At 44.7% G+C, this 16,208-nt stretch overlaps 1 protein-coding gene across 2 annotated transcripts in view; it reads right to left on the bottom strand.

Annotated features, from left to right (window-relative positions):
- The window catches only part of ADAM12 (ADAM metallopeptidase domain 12), a 182,842-nt gene extending 168,428 nt beyond the window's left edge, over window positions 1-14,414 (bottom strand). For both annotated transcript variants that reach the window (XM_027655327.1, XM_027655326.1), the window contains exon 1: window positions 14,227-14,414. In XM_027655327.1, the coding sequence (XP_027511128.1) occupies window positions 14,227-14,356 (130 nt within the window). In that variant the 5' untranslated portion in view covers window positions 14,357-14,414. The remainder of the gene's footprint in view (window positions 1-14,226) is intronic.
- Between the last annotated feature and the right edge of the window lie 1,794 nt (window positions 14,415-16,208).

Genomic DNA, 16,208 nt, shown 5'->3' with positions numbered 1-16,208 from the left:
GTGCAGAAAACTTGGAAAAAATGGGACAAAAATGGGTAGGTACAAAGGGGGGATAGCTGCTGGCAACCTCAGAGAACCTTCAGCACGCACAGCCCTCACCTCAGACAGGGCTGGAAACACCAAAGAATTTATCCCAGGGAGGGATGTTTTACCCAATCTCTCACACAATGGCTGAACAAAACTCAGTCCCAGTTCTCTCCTATTGATTTTGGGCCACCCATCTCTGAATGCACCCCTCGCCCAGCACTCCCAAGGAGCATCCAAGGGGCACCAGGAGAGGAGCACAACGGGATGGGAGAGGACACCTGTGCTAAGGAAGGGTTTCCATCACCTCCATCACATCCCCTGAGCTCCCAGGGCTGCAGTTCCTCATGCACACAGACATGCTGGTATTTCCTCTCTGCCACTTTCCATCTCCCTTCCCCATTTTCATTAGGATTTCTTTGAAGCTGGAACCATTACAGCTGTTTGTGTTACATTAATAATGAGGCCTCTTCTCCACGGGGACTCTTGGTACTACAGCAACATAAATAGTGCAATAATTGAAATCAGAGAATTGAAATTTCGGTAACGTGTCATGAGAGGAGAAGAAAATCAGGCCATCTGCAATACCAGAAACTTTTATTAGACCCAGGTTTCCTATCTTTTGTGTCACATGCACCTACTTACTCACCTACTTATTTTCCATTTCAGTGAAATTCTGTCCAGTCCTCCCTGACTCAGGCTCGTCTCCCCCTTTTTCACAGAAAACCTTCACAGTTGTGTCTATCTGTTTTCTATTTTCAGCCTGCACTGAAGGTAACTCTTTTGATCCACAAGCAGCCCACAAGCTGATGCAGCGTCCTTTATTCTTTTTTTTTCCCCCACTAATATAAAAGCTACTTTGTACAAATAGAGAGATAAGAAGTTGTTACCTATCAGTGACTTTTTGCAGGGCTTAAATATTTTTCATCTGCCATGTACTTCTACAACTTTTCTTCTTTGCACAGTATCATACAAGGACTTGTTGGCAGAGAAGTTAAAAAAAAATTTTCATCTTTTTGCTTTGCTTTTCAGTTCCTCTGAGCTCTGTGCAAAAGAAACTCTGAGCACGTGACGTGACATCTCTGCTCACCGGCCTCTGCCTCCTGAAGAAGCCCAGACACACTCCAGATTTGCATTTACTTAAAATTAATAAGCTTTTAGTGAGGCAGTGCAATTTATTTGTCCTTATGATAAACAGAGAGGTGAATGCTGCCAGTGCTGAGTGGTTCTGGATAAAACGGGATTAAGTGGAAGGAAAAAGAGAATGTGTCCCACCAAATGCATGTCCCAACCATCCTGGCAGTGCTGGCTGTGCTCCCTGGCACAGTGCAGGAGAAGAGTCAGACCTGGGGTGGTTTATAAACATCATCCATCTGTTACCATACAGATTTACAGTAAAGTTAATTATGATGCTGTGCTTCCTTCCTACTGTGGATGTGCACGTTCTGGGATTCCCATCCACACATCTTGGCCCGCACGCAATAACATGATTAAGAGAATTACAGGATGGTTTGAGTTGGAAGGGACCTTAAAGCCCATACAGTTCCACCCACTGCCATGGGCAGGGACACCTTCCACTAGACCAGGTTGCTCCAAGCCCTGTCCAACCTGGCCCTGGACACCTCCAGGGATGGGGCAGCCACAGCTTCTCTGGGCAATCTGGGCCAGGGCTTCACCACCCTCACAGGGAAGAATTCCTTCCCAGTATCCCATCTAACCCTGCCCTCTGGCAGTGGGAAGGCATTCCCCCTTGTCCTGTCTCTCCAGGTCCTTGTCCAAAGTCCCTCCTCAGCTCTCTTAGAGCCCCTTTAGGCACTGGAAGGGGCTCTCCCTGAAGCCTTCTCTTCTCCAGGCTGAACAATCCCAACTCTCAGCCTTTCTTCATAGGAGCATCAGTCATGAGACACTCAAGGACTCTCACAGTTCCAGAACCCCAAGAAAGCCCAGCCAGGGCCCCAGTGAGCTGTGGGGTACCCATCTCTACTCCAATCTACAGCCCTTTCCCCACCACGCTGTGCCCAGACACCCCTCATGTCACCCACTGCACTTGCTGCTGAGTTATGAAAATAACAGAAGAGGGAGAATAAAAAAGGCTAAATTAAATTAAATTGAATTATCCTTGTGTTAACTTTTCTATCATGAATGGGCTCAGAATTTTAAGTCACAGTGTATCTACATTTTCCTGTGCAGCAAAACACCAATGCATCGGAATGATCTCAGGATAGAAAAGAAAAACAGCACAGAGCAGTCTTTTCAGCAAATGAAGAACAGCCAAGGGCAGTGCTCTGTACTGCAGGGATTTGGCAATGCCCTGCAAGTCAGGAAGGATGTACTTTATCCATTTCCTTCCTCATTTTCTTCAGCTTCCTCAGCTTAGTTAGTGGGATCCATGACCTGGATGGGTCATTCCTGGCTATGGAGGAAGGGATTTACACATGGCTGCTCCCAGCACTCACTCAACCATTGGCCACTGGTTTTGTGGTACTGAGCCATCCCCACAGGCTCTGCTCCCAGACAGCTTCCCCTGTGACTTGAGATACCTCGGCTCTGCTCTGTGCCCCCAACCCCAAAAAGCTATGCAGGAATCTCAACAGAGCCACCACTGCCAACAGTGATGCCCATCAGTTGGCAAAGAGCTTTATCCCCCCATCAGTAACTTTTCTCTCATTTGGGATGATTCTTCTACCACCTCCAGACTCAAAATAGAGCCTTTTAATCTCAAATTTACACATAAATTTACCAAGTTTACACACTGAGAGAGGAGGACCAAGTATTGCTCTTCAAGATGGAGGTGAACTTAGGATATTTTAAGAAGGGGCTGAAACAGGGTAAGAAGAGCAGTCTATCCACAAGCACGTCACTTACCAACCAGGCAAGGGAAAGTTTCTACCAAGGTTCAGTAAAAAAATATATTAGGATTAATCCCAGTATTTTCACCAGCAGCCTTATTCAATGTGCACAGGTGTCCTCAAACCCAGTGCTCCAAGTTAGGACATAATGTCTGGACAGAGAAGGACAGGAATCTTACAAGAGAATCCAATAACTTGCAGGCTGGAGCAAAGGGTTGAAACCAAGTAGTAGAGGATGGAGGGTTGTACCCTTAGGGACCATTAAGTTTTCTGCTCTAACCATTAATCTTCAACGGCAAGTGACACCAGAATGACCCACACACGCTCTTCAGCATAACATTGATAACACTGCATCAAAAGAGGTACATCAGGGAATATCAGATATCCAAGTTACTCCTGGGAGTTGGCAATAGCAGTACATGTGGAATGTTGTGGGCATTTCTCCTCACCTGCATTCACAGAAGATTAATTGAGCCTGGAGCTGGTGGATTGGAAAGGCTGCCAGGGCAAGCAAGGAAGTGGAAAGGCTGAATTACAAGAAGGGAACTAAAATAATTACTTTATATAATCTAAAAAACCAAAGATGACAGGATCCATGATTGTCCTTTAGCTTTCTATACAGCTTGGTATTTATCTTGCCAGTACTGATATATTTATAGGTGACAAGAGCATAAAGTAGCTATACATAAAGCAAGATAGGATTCCAATATAGAACTTCTGAGTGCAGAGGATCACATCCAGCTCTTGTGCATCAAAGAAAAAAAAAATTCAAAATCTACTTGCTTTAAATGGAAATTGTTAACATTAGGGCTCAGACTATATCATGCCAAAAAAAAAAAAAGTGTCAACTATCCAACTATGTGGCCAAGGCATGGGGATGTGTGATTCCAGTCCTCTATTTCACTCCATCTTGCAGCAAAAGCCTAAATATCACCCAAGTTAAACATTATCCAGGCACAGGTCTTGCTGAAACCACCTCCTAGAATGGTACCCATTCTGTCTGAGACAGGAAAAATAAATTGGTGCTTAATAAAATCATAGAATCACGGAACGGTTTGGGTTGGAAGGGACCTTAAAGACCACCTAGTCCAACCCCTGCCATGGGCAGGGACACCTTCCACTAGCCCAGGTTGCTCCAAGCCCCGTCCAACCTGGCCTTGGACACTTCTAGAGATGGGGCAGCCACAGCTTGTCTAGGCATTAATATAACAAAAATGTAAAAAAAAAAAAATATATCTGATAATAAATGTGAAAATCCTGCAAAATAAACTGCACAAGATTTCTAGTACATAATGGTTAAAGAAAGGAAGCCCAATAACTTGCATAGGGTCAACTAAGCAATAGCTTGAATTTTACACTAATCAGCAGCTGAGAACAGACACCCTCTCAAAAGAAAGGACAAAATCAGAAACTCCACCACACTGATAAGGTGCTCCCATTATCCCACTTACAGCACTTAGGCAGCTTTATAAAAGGCAGCACATAACATGCCAGGCTCTGCCCTCCTCTACATACACAAGCACAAAAGCCTGGGCTTTTATGCATTAAGTAGAAATCTTATCTTTTGCAGTAAAATTTTTATTAGTTTAAAATCCTAAATTATTTTTCCAGCTGAACTTTGCTCACCTAAGCAGTGCATTGAGTCTCTTTACAAAATCTGGTAGAATTAGTCCTTTCAGGGCCTGCCTGCAAAATAACTATTTTTCAAAAAAAAGGAAAGAAAGGCAAACTACCTAACTAAACACAAAGTTTTACTTGTTTTCTCCTTTCTCCCCACATTCCCAAACATAAGAGCTCCAACATTTAAGCACAAGTAACTTTTGGAAAGCAACTAATCCCATGGATCTTCTTGAGCTTGAATCTCCTCTTTTCCTTCACTTTGCAAAATTACTACTCATGTACGAAAATTCTTAAAACATCAAAAGTCAGCAAAAGGTCTTTGATGAGCCTGAGGAGAGGCAGCAGCAGGATGATTCCATGCATTTCTGAATTTAATTTTCTGTTCTTTTGGCTTCTAATGGAAAAAGATCCTCCCTCCAGCCTGACAGGTCTGTCAGTGTTGAAGTGCTCCATGTACGGCTCCGTGACACGTCCACGGATCTTCCGCTCCAAGCAGCTCCGTGAGCATCAACTGCTCAGATGAGAAACAGGGGTTTGAGAACCACTGATCCCCATTAACTAAACAGCATTAAAAACACGTTTTTTAATATTTCAGGTTTGTAATTCTGAGAACTATCTCCTGTCGTCACTTGTTCTTGCATTGAGTTATTCCCTTCCTAAATCGAGTTCTGCTGATGAAATAATCGGCGACAGGGAACAGCCCTCCCACCCCTCCCCCTTGAAATCCCATAAACTCCATGGAATAAGTCATGTGTTCAACATTTTAACAGGGACATGGGAGGGAAAGCTCCAATTTGAAGGTAACTTGCTGTTCTTCTCCACCAAATACTCTGTGGTGGGTGTCACTGTGCGACCAGCTGAACAAACTAATGACACATATCAGGGCAAAAAATAGAGAGGGAGGGGGAAAAAAGACAAACTAAAATGCTCATTGTGGAACATACCCCCTAAGCAGTTGGATCATCTTAATCTTCAAGCTTCTGTAATACAACTGTTGGAAGGCTCTAAGTCTGCGCACAATAAAGTGCTTTATTCAGGGAACCATATGACTCCATCAGTCATTCAAGCACATGTTTGGCACAGATTGAAAGTGAAAAGCATAGCTAAGGCAAATATTTCAAAACTGAACTTGTCTTTCTAACACACATGGTTTATATATTGGTGTAATATCTATATAACTTTTCAGTTCTCATAGAGAGTAATGTCATGGCTGAAGTACAAAATGATGTCTGCTGCACCAGGCACCAGAGCTCTTCTCGGCAGCTAACACATGCCAAAAAGCCATTTACTAGAAAATTAAAAGGGAACTAACTATCACACTTGACAGGTCCTCAGAAAAGAAAGAAAAAAAAATATGTAAAACCAGCTTTTGTTCCTTCTAATTCCCAAATATTTCTCAAATCAGGATGCTACACCACCCCTTGCTGGAGAGCTGTGCTGCTACAAATCCAGGACAGCCAGTTCCTTCCTCCTCACGAGCCCGAGATCTGTCTCCTCTGTTTGCAGATGAAATATTGCTCATCACAGAGAGTTCCTCCTGCTGATGCAAATGCGATTAGAGCAATCTTGGGAGAGCACAGTGTGATTAAAGCATAAGTAATGTGAGAAGGATTTGGGCTCTCATTATACAAAATACATATTGAAATGCACTCAAGGAAAGAAGCCAGTATATATCTCAATATCCTCCCTGTTCTCAAGAACAAAATGTGACAAGTGGAGTTTTGAGAATAACATTTGCCATTGACTGCAGGAGGGGGCAGGGAGACTGCAGAACATTTCAAATAGCCCAAACCCAGCTTTATTATGTGTATAGAATATATACAGAGACTATATTTGGGAAACAGCTGTCCAGCCTCATTTGTGATGCTGTTATGTTTGACTGAAGAATTACTATTCAGAACCAGTCCAAAGACAGAGTTATCTTTTTTTTCCTAGAAGAGAACACTTCAAAATCTGAGAGAAATAAAGCAGCAGAGCCCTGAACCAAAGGGCATTTCAGCACACCGGGTGATGGGGGGGTATAGAGAGGTTCCCTCCAAGGCAGAGCTCAGTGCTTGGAGTTCACAAAAGAGGGCAAGTTATAAATGCAAGACTCAAACCCAAAGTAGCTTTGGAAAGTACGTGACACAACAGCTTAGGACAACTTCTGTCCTCTTGCTGCAAAATCCTGTTTTAAACTGCTGCTTTTTCAAGTCCTGATGCACACCATGCCCATTTTCCCAGCCATTCCTTCTTGTAAAAACAAGCAGGAAAGGATTAACAATGGATAAAAATCATCAAAGGTTGTACAATGTTTTCCCACAGCTATTTCCAGTGTGCCATAGTGAAGGATGTCCCATCTTAGCATCACCCCAGCATAGGTGCTACTGGGGCACATCTGCTTTTTCCTGAAGTGCTGCTCCTTCCCCAAAGGATACCAGTCCCACAGATTCTTATCCTGATTATGAACTCAGCCCTCAGTATCAACGAGGCAGCACCTACCAAAAGCACTTACTGAAGAGGAGAAATAATAACCTCTGCTTTACAAGCACAGGCACAACTAATCCCTAGTGCTCCAATGGCAAAGAAAAAGGCACTAAATATATATTCACTTTTCAGCAGTGAGTCCAGATAATTATGTGAAAATCCAGATCCAGTGTTCCTCCCCAGCTCCTCCCCTCCAAACCCTCATGAAAGGCTACTTTCACTGAATGAAGTTCAAATCACTCTCCAAAACACAATTTCCTCCTGGTCTTTCAAAAGGTACAGTACAATCCTTCTCTCCAGTGATTTACTGGCCTCCCTCACCGAGTACAAGGAACCCTCAGCATAGCTGAATTGAGGGATGTTCCTTCCTGGATACAATCATCAGTGAAACGCACCACTGAGTGGGAGTTGGAGTTGTGCTCGTCACAGGCACACAAATCATTCATTCAGATTTCTCTGGGAAATCACACTGAAAACACAGCAAATCCAGCTGAAGTGAATTTCTGTATTAATTTAGGTTAGAATGCATGGGAAGTGATTTGTAGTTCTTTCCCAAGCCTAGAAAATGAGCTACTGGGCTGGGGAGTTTACATCCATCAGGAGTTTTTGTTTGTATGGGAATACCTGCTACTCACATTACACAGCAGCAGAAAAATTAACTGCACTTGTACTAACATAAACTGTCACTGAAGTCTCTCTTCTGGTCTTTAAAACATGAATGAAAAGAAAACTTAGAGTTACTTAATGTTCTTGAAGCCACCTATCCTCCTCAGGTTTATGTGTGTGGCCTTACAGCAAGTGTCAGCATAAGCACTGGATCAGTCCATAACTCCTGATTTTCCCACATTCCTTCAGGAGGTGAGCTACAGGAGTAATGAACATTTGCTTTTATGGTTTCCTCAGGGCAGGATGTCTTCCCAGGTCACCAGCACAGCTTTGCTCATCTTGCCTACACATCCTCTGATGGTGCAAAGCAGACCTTAAATGATAACACAGAATATCAGCATCAGCTTGTACAAAGGAGCCAGATCCATGGAGCTGAGAAAATTAATTCCAACTGAAGATCACACACACAGACAAGGAACGTAGACCACACGAGGTAAGCTCCTCCTTTCTGATGACTGAATATTTAAACTAAAAGTGGAGAGATTTAGGCAAGATATGTGGAAGAAATTCTTCCCTATGAGGGCGGTGGTGAGGCCCTGGCACAGGTTGCCCACAGAAGCTGTGGCTGCCCCATCCCTGGAAGTGTCCAAGGCCAGGTTGGACAGAGCTTGGAGCAACCTGGGCTAGTGGAAGGTGTCCCTGCCCATGGCAGGGGATGGAACAAGATGATCTTCAAGGTCCCTTTCAACCCAAACCACTCTCTGATTCTGTGATTTCTTCTGCAATGACCCTGCATTTCCCCTCAACCACAAGCATTTACCCAAAGTGTTTCTCCAATGGGATGCATGTTCCTCACTTAAGACACAATAGATGAAATAAATCCTACTTCTTTTGGAATGCTTACCTCACACTTTGAAACCTGTGTTAAAATGCAAGAGTGGATTTGAACCTGGAGACAGGAGTATGATCTTCAGTTCAGAGAGGAACATGGATCAGAAGTGAGATGCTATTTCTGTCCCTATGCACTGCAGAGGTCACATTTTATTCTCAGCTCTCTGTCACCACAGTGCTCTCAATGGCAGAAAAGGAATGCAATACCAATTTAAATAATCTCGGCTGAACAGTCCTCCTTGAGTGTTCTAATTGTTGAATTAATAGACGACCTTCAGTGAGGAACCATTGCTGCACACAGACAGTGCTGCTGGATGGAAATCCTGGTCATGCTCAGCCCCACAGATGATCAGGCCCATATGTTTACTTTCTTAAATGTAGCATTATGATAAAGTCCAGATCTTTTATTTTTTAATGGTTTTTTTACATGACTGTATCAAAACAATCCCATAAATACTTGGATTCAATGAAGTTTATATCCTAATATATTCTTACAAAAGTAAACAGTCACACATGAGGTTTATTTATCTTCCAGCTGCTTTCAGAATTAGAACACATTTAAAAAAAAAAAGGCAAGAAAACAGCAAACTTTCACCATTGTCAGAGGAAGGTTTTTCACTTAATGCATATGTCATATACTATTAGACTAAACTCCCAGGGACTAACACAGTTCCTCTTAACAAATATTTCAAAATAAACTAATTAAAGATTCTTTTGTGCCAAATTCTGCATCCAGCTTTTTATGCCTTGATGTGTATTATCCAGCATAGCTAACACACCATGAAACATTTCACTTCTTGCCTTATTACATCATATATTTTGGACAAGAAGGAGTTTGTTCTTCTAATGAATGGTTTTAGCATGTTGACCTCGTGAATGGACAATCTCCCGCCCCAAAACCATACAAATATTTCTCACCCTGACTCAAAGTCATGGAAAGCAGCAAGCTCATTTATGTCGGTTGTAAAAAAATCAGTGAAACAACCTGAAGTGATTTAACAGAGGATCAACATTTCTGATTAGATGAAGAAGTTCAAATCACTCTCTGAAGCACCAATGCCAGCATCACATTCGATACCCACGTGGCCTCAAACTCTTACATGACATTAAAAAGAGATGGTTCAACATTCTGGAGCAAGGGTCTGCTGAGAAACAACCCCTTTTCTCAGTTAGTGGGATCCTTTTATTAAAAAGTTACAAAATGAAGACAATTTAAACCCTAAGCTCTGTGCTAGCCAGAAACAAAAGGGATTGACCTTTTGGGCTGCGCTGTCCTATCAAGAATCAACTGCAACCCTCTAACAGATCTACTCAAGCTATGGGCTCTTCATGAGTTGCAAGGGACCTCAAAGACCACCCAGTTCCACCCCCTCTGCCACAGACAGGGACACCTTCCACTAGACCAGGTTGCTCCAAGCCCTGTTCAACCTGTTTTTAATTTAATTTGTTGTAGATTTGCCCTGGGAAGACAGCAGAACCTCAGAGAAACCTCTGCAGATGTGATTTAGTCCTTTAGTCCTACAAAATTGTGGAGATGATGTGCTTTTATCCTGGGAGAAATTTGAAAAGCTACTAAGCTACTTGAAATTTAAGTAGAATGTGCATGCAACAGGGAGAGTGAGATCTGCGATGATGTGGAGTAAAACACAAGAAGTTGTAGAGGAAGAAAAGCCATGGGAGAAAGGGATTACATAAAAAAATATCTCCAACATGAACAGCATGAAGAGTCTGGTATCCTAAGCAGGTTGGGATGCTGTGTGAGACACAGAGCTGGGGAGAGCCTGCTTTGGCAGAGCCTGGTTGTACAACCTAACAGTGCTTCAGACCTATTTCCAAACACCCTAAAAATGTCAGTTCCTGGTTTATAACAACTCTCACAGCAAAAGTCAAGGGAAAACCCACCCAACCAGTCCAGTTATTCAGACAATGCAGCTCGTGGAGCATCATTCACATGCAACACCACAGCCCTGGAGCACAAATCTGCTGCCCAAAAGGATGTACATGAACACTAACAAAATAAAACAAAGCTCAGCTGGACTCCTTGGACAGTTTGCACAGGCAGTGTGAGATCTGTTAGAAACACTAGTGGTAAATCTGTCAGGATGAGGATACATGAAGTCTGAACAAGGCTGGTGGGGGACCAAATAAGCCTTTTTAAAACAGAATTTCATGATCAGCAGCAGCAAGTGACAACCTTCGTGGAAGTAACACATACACAGCCCTGATCTGTTGCAGTCACTCACGTGTCATTAGAGAAGTTCCACTGGGGCAGCCTCTGTGCTGCAAGCAGGATGAAAAGCCACCAAAACACAGCCTGTCAATCATGAGATGGAGAGTTTTCCAAAAATTCCAACAAAAACAAGAGATGAGACACTTGACAAAACCCCAATGAACAACCCATGAGCTCCCCAGCGAGTAGGAGTTAATGGTGCAAATGCAATTTTAAGAGTGGGCATAATATCCTCTGCTGGTGGATTTTGGCATGGAGCTGTGGAGCCCCATGGTCAGTGACAGCTCATGCCAGGCTGTCTGCAGGGGACCTGATAGGGGTAATCATCAGACAAGGAGGTGATTATACACAGACCAGAAATACCTGCCAGGAGTATTGGAACAGTTTGAAAGAAGACACTGTTTGTAAGTGAGCTCTAAAGCACACAGTGAGCTGTAGAAATTGGATTTAGAGTGAGAGACAAGGCAAGATTTCTTCCCCTGCAGTTGATTTTCATGATACCCAATGCAGTGGCAATCAGTAACAAAAATAAAATCTTTCACAAAACTTATTTTAGTTGAAGGTAAAGAATTTTGGGCTCCAGTTATAGGATTTTCATTTTGTCATGCCCAGAGAAGCTGTGGCTGCCCCATCCCTGGAAGTGTCCAAGACCAGGTTGGATGGAGCTTAGGGCAACCTCGGCTAGTGGAAGGTGTCCCTGCCCATGGCAGAGGGGTGGAACAAGATCATAATTTATAGTCCCTTGCAACCCAAACCATTCTGTGATTCTGTCATTCTATGATTCATTTTCCTGCTGTTTTCCCAGCTAACACCCAATATTTAAAAGAGATCTAAGAGTTTACACGCACAGAGAAAATATTGAATTTATATTTACACACCATCACTTTGTCTGCCCTGCAGATCCAGGAAGGCCTTGACCACAAAAAGCTTATACAGGTGTAGATTTTAAGTCATTTGACTGAGTATGAAAGCTTAGATCTTATCCTACTATATATCCCCCTTCAGAAGGATGACAAAGCTAATTTTCCCTTTTTGGGGCCAGTACTCCACTTGGTTTTCCTTTTTGTCCATGAGGTCCTTCAGCCAGCAACCAAAAATAACACCGAAAACTAGAAGGGCAGTTGCAAACCCATAAAAACTGAAAAGAAAATATACTAAAAGTGAGCAGCAAGGCTACTTTTAAGCTGTCTAGTTCATAACCTGACAATTTCTGTTTAATATTAGAGCTGTTACTCGGGCAGACCCACACTGTGTACGTCTCTTGCCACATTTCAAACCCAGTTTTCCAAGGCGTATCGTAACTCAAATTTGTCTTAATCACTAAGCACGTGTTTATGTCAAAATTAGGATGTCCTGGCAGCACCTCAGCTCTCTCCCACCATGCCCAGAGCAGTAAAGCCAGCTGAGGTAGAAGTTGCAGAGCTGTAGAACGCCTGGTGAGACTCGTGCCAGCACAGCTAAGAGGACTTTTCGTCACCGGGCAGCTTGGCCGGCGCGGAAACACGCGGCTGCAACTTTCAGCACCTCCCTGATCAAGAAAGCAGCACATGCTCTGGCAAAGCTAAAGCTGTTCTCTACTTCCACAGGAAAAAGTGGAATTAAGGAGGGGATGCTAGCTGAGCACACTGGCTGCAGATGGAAAAGGGCAAGTTATAGATATGTTATGGAAAGAAGAGGAGTAGGGAAGATGTAGCAAAGCAAACCCAAAGTGCAGCTGAGCTGCAAGGGGCATCAAGCACCACTCTGCCCAAGCTTGGACATCTAGAGGTGGGCACCATAGACATAAACAGCTGGCACGAACTTTATACAGAGCTCAATCATCAGTGAAAATGTAATCTTAGAGCTCCAGTTTGATTCCCAAGGAATCCCAGGCCACAAGTAACAGGATTTCCAACCCCTCTTACGAGTCTTTTCACTCATCTGTGTGCTAAAGCCAAGCTCCCTGAAGTTTGCCTTCTAGTTATTGTAGGACAACTGCTTTGAAGCATCTTATCTCAAACTTTCCTGCATGTATAGTTGTTTATCCTCTGTCCCAGTGCACCTCCAAACCATGGAGGGGTCTGTCCAGCCACAGTGGCTCCCACACTCAGAGAAGGGGTACGTGCTGCCTCCACCCAAATCAACCCACCCTCAATCCATGAAAAGGGAACAGCCGCAGGGGAACTATTTCTCCTCATCTACCTGAGATATTCTGCAGCCTTTATCCCAAACACACTGACTTGGTGTAAATAGAAGCATTGACAAGGAGAAATTAAGACCCCTCACAAAGGCAAAGCAAAGCTGCAACTCCTGGTAACTCATTAACATAAACCCCAGGTGCCTGATAAAACTCAACACCTTGTCCTTCCCACCCTGGGATTTCAATGTGCTAAAATGTCTTCCCGTCTTTCTCTTAGCAAGTCCAGAGCCAAAATCCCAGTGAAAGTCACTGTCAAGACATTTGGAGGCAAGCAAACATTTACAGAGTTTAAAGTTACAATAAAAAAAAAAAAAAAGGATCCGGGATGAGTTTGTAGTAACACACAGGGACACACACACCCCTCAGCGCTGTTACATGTGTTTATACAGGAGAATCTCCCCTCCTCTCGCATAAAATATGCATTGTCAGCTGCTGCTTAAGGAACAGGAGAGGGCTGGGCCCTCCAGGGATTCCGGAATAAGCCCCAGACTTGCAGAGTGAAGAGACAAGTCGCTCTCCTAGGCTTCTATAACACGGATAGCACAGAGCCCGCGCCCCAAAACATCCTTCCCGATCCCTGCCGTGCCTCCCTTTGAATGGACACAGCGGCGAGAAAACTTTTCCCCAGCCAGGACGCTCTTGCCATCACTATTTGGCTTTTCCAAGCAATTTTTTCCGGCTGGAAGCAGAGTCCAAACTCTGACAATACTTCCAGACCCCTAATTCATTCCCAGGGGCTGTTTGAAGAGGGACGCGTCGGTGGTGGGGGGGAGAGAATTTCCTCCGGGAGACCCCACAGGGCACCCCCAACACACACCGGGGGGGTCCCTGGGACCACCCCTCCATCCCAGAGGGCAGAGATCGGTGGGGCTGGGGGTGCAGGGATTGGGACCACGTGAGGTTTGGGATACGCAGCTGGGGTATGGGGGTGCCAGGGATGGGACCCCGCGGGGCTGGGGGTGCCAGGGATGGGACCACGGGAGGTTTAGGATACACAGCTGGGGTACGGGGGTGCCAGGGTTGGGACCCTGGAGGGGCTGGGGGTGCCAGGGATGGGACCCAGTGGGATTGGGGTGTCGGGGGATGTGACAACGCGGGGGTTGCGGGTGCAGGGGCCAGGGACGCGGCGGGGCTCGGAGTGCTGGAGACTTCCCGGGAAGAGCTGGGAAGCCGCGTAGAGGAGCGGGAATTCCGCGTGTCCCCGGCCGGGACCTCCCTCCCTCCAGTCCCGCAGCGCGTCCCGCAGCGCGGCGGGGGGATCACCGCGCCAAAGCCATCCCCGCTCTCCTTATCCCGTTAAAATGGAGCGCGGGGCTGGGAATGCCGTCAGGAGAAGCCCCGCGTGTGCCGGGCTGACTTACCGCGGGCGCGGGGCGATGCCGAGGGCAGGCAGGGCAGGCTGAGCAGCAGCAGCGGCAGCAGCGCGGGGAGCCGGGCTGGGGGCAGCGCACGGGGGGAGCGCGGCTGCTCGGCCTGGAGGCGCTCTGACATCTCAGCCCAGACTGAGGGAGACAAACTTTCATCAGCTGGGGCTGGAGAGCAGCCCCATAATATACAGTTACAGAGAGGAGCGAGCCGGGACTCAGGATGTGAGAGATTTCCTGCATGCAGTTAACTCCAAAACCCCTCCTGCTCCTGCCTCAGCTGCTGATGAGCTGGGCTCGGCTTCTTAGGGGGGAAAGAAAAAAAAAAAGGAAAAAAAGAAAAGGAAAAAAAAAAAAAAGAGGAGTTGGTTTCTTCTCCCCCTCCCCCCCCCCTTATTTTTGAAGAGGTTGGGGGGGGGGTTATTGTGATTTTTTTGTTGTTTTGGCAAGGAGAACCCCGTTGCCCACGGCTCCTCACCCTGGAACAGCTGAGCCCCGCAGCCAGCACTGGGGGGCTCCGGGTCCCCCCCCCCCCCATTCCGTCTCCCAGGGTTTCCCCACTTTTTCTACACACACACAACCCTGGCTGCCTCCTCTGGAAAGTCATTTGTGTACGTTACAGCTCACGGTTATTTATTGGCTTCATAATTATTTTGGAGTTGTTTCTGGTGTTGTTTCTTATTTTATGTTGTGGGGGTTTAAAAAGAAAGAAAAAAAAAACAAACAGAAACAACCAACAACAAACCAAACAACAAAACACACCCACAGAGTTGCCAGATGCATTTTTTAAAATCTTCCTCATTCAAATTATTATTACTGACTGTCTGGGAGAATAACCAAATGCAGATTATCTATTCCTTAACATACCACCAAAACACATGTAATACCCACATGTTGCTGTAGAACAGTAAAAAAAAAACAAAAAAAAAACAACAAAAAAACAACAACAACAAAAGCCCCAAACAAATAATAAAAAAAAGAAACTTATCCTGAAGATCCTCAGAGACTTTTATTGTGCAGTTTTTAGTTTTAATTCATTAAGATTGTTCCTAAATCTCAACATTTGGATGTTGATGGATATTGACGCTTAATTCTGCAGATTGGTTCCATGTTCCTTGTGCATGAAACAGTTGATAAAGCTGGCCCAATATGTGTCTGTAGGCCACCACGCAAAATAGTTATGGAATTCCACTTAAAAAATGGTGCTTGGAACCACAGATTTGGGTCTCTTCTGGAGCAGAGGCTGGTGATTATTCTCAGTGATTCAGATTATACCTTTGGCCAGTTCCAAAGATAAATGAGGCAGCAGAAACTCCATGGGGACAAAGTGCTGTGGTTCCCAAACTGGAGCCCTGCACTGTGCCCTCTTCTTGCCCTTGACAACATCACTGAGCCATCCCAGGGACAGTCACGTCCTAGGATAAATGGTAATGCCAGGTCATAGCACAAATAAACCCAGAAAAGAGCTGGGATGGTGAAGAATTTGCAGGAAGGGCTCTTATCAACTGCTGTTTTGCCCAGTTAAAAAGTACCTCCCACCCCTTACCCCCCTGCCCAAAACTAAACATCTAGGTGCTCTGAAATTTGAATTATACCTACATTTACCCCTCAAGTCTAACATTTTCCTCATCATGTACCTTCCCAGGAACCCCCAACCAGGTGAGCAGTCAGAAATTATCCTACGTATAACTCTAAATACCCAAATGCTAAATTTTCCCTACTCACCCATTATCAATTACAATTTAGCAGCTACACTCAGTAACTTTTCATCCCCTAAATATAAACTAATGAACTCTATCAACTATCTCATTAAGAACATATGTGCCCCTCACAGAACATTGGTTAAAAACATTAAAATTAAAACAGAAAACTCCTTTGTGGAAGGCTACCATAAAAGCCATGTGGACATCTTTATCTTTTAAAGCTATTTTCCCCATTAGAAAGAAAAAAAATCAGTCAAAGGGAACTAAAGACTTCCA

The sequence above is a fragment of the Corapipo altera genome, unplaced genomic scaffold (genome assembly GCF_003945725.1).
Source record: "Corapipo altera isolate COAL_440 unplaced genomic scaffold, ASM394572v1 180, whole genome shotgun sequence".
NCBI lineage: Eukaryota > Metazoa > Chordata > Aves > Passeriformes > Pipridae > Corapipo > Corapipo altera.
This window is presented reverse-complemented; position numbering and strand designations above follow the sequence as displayed.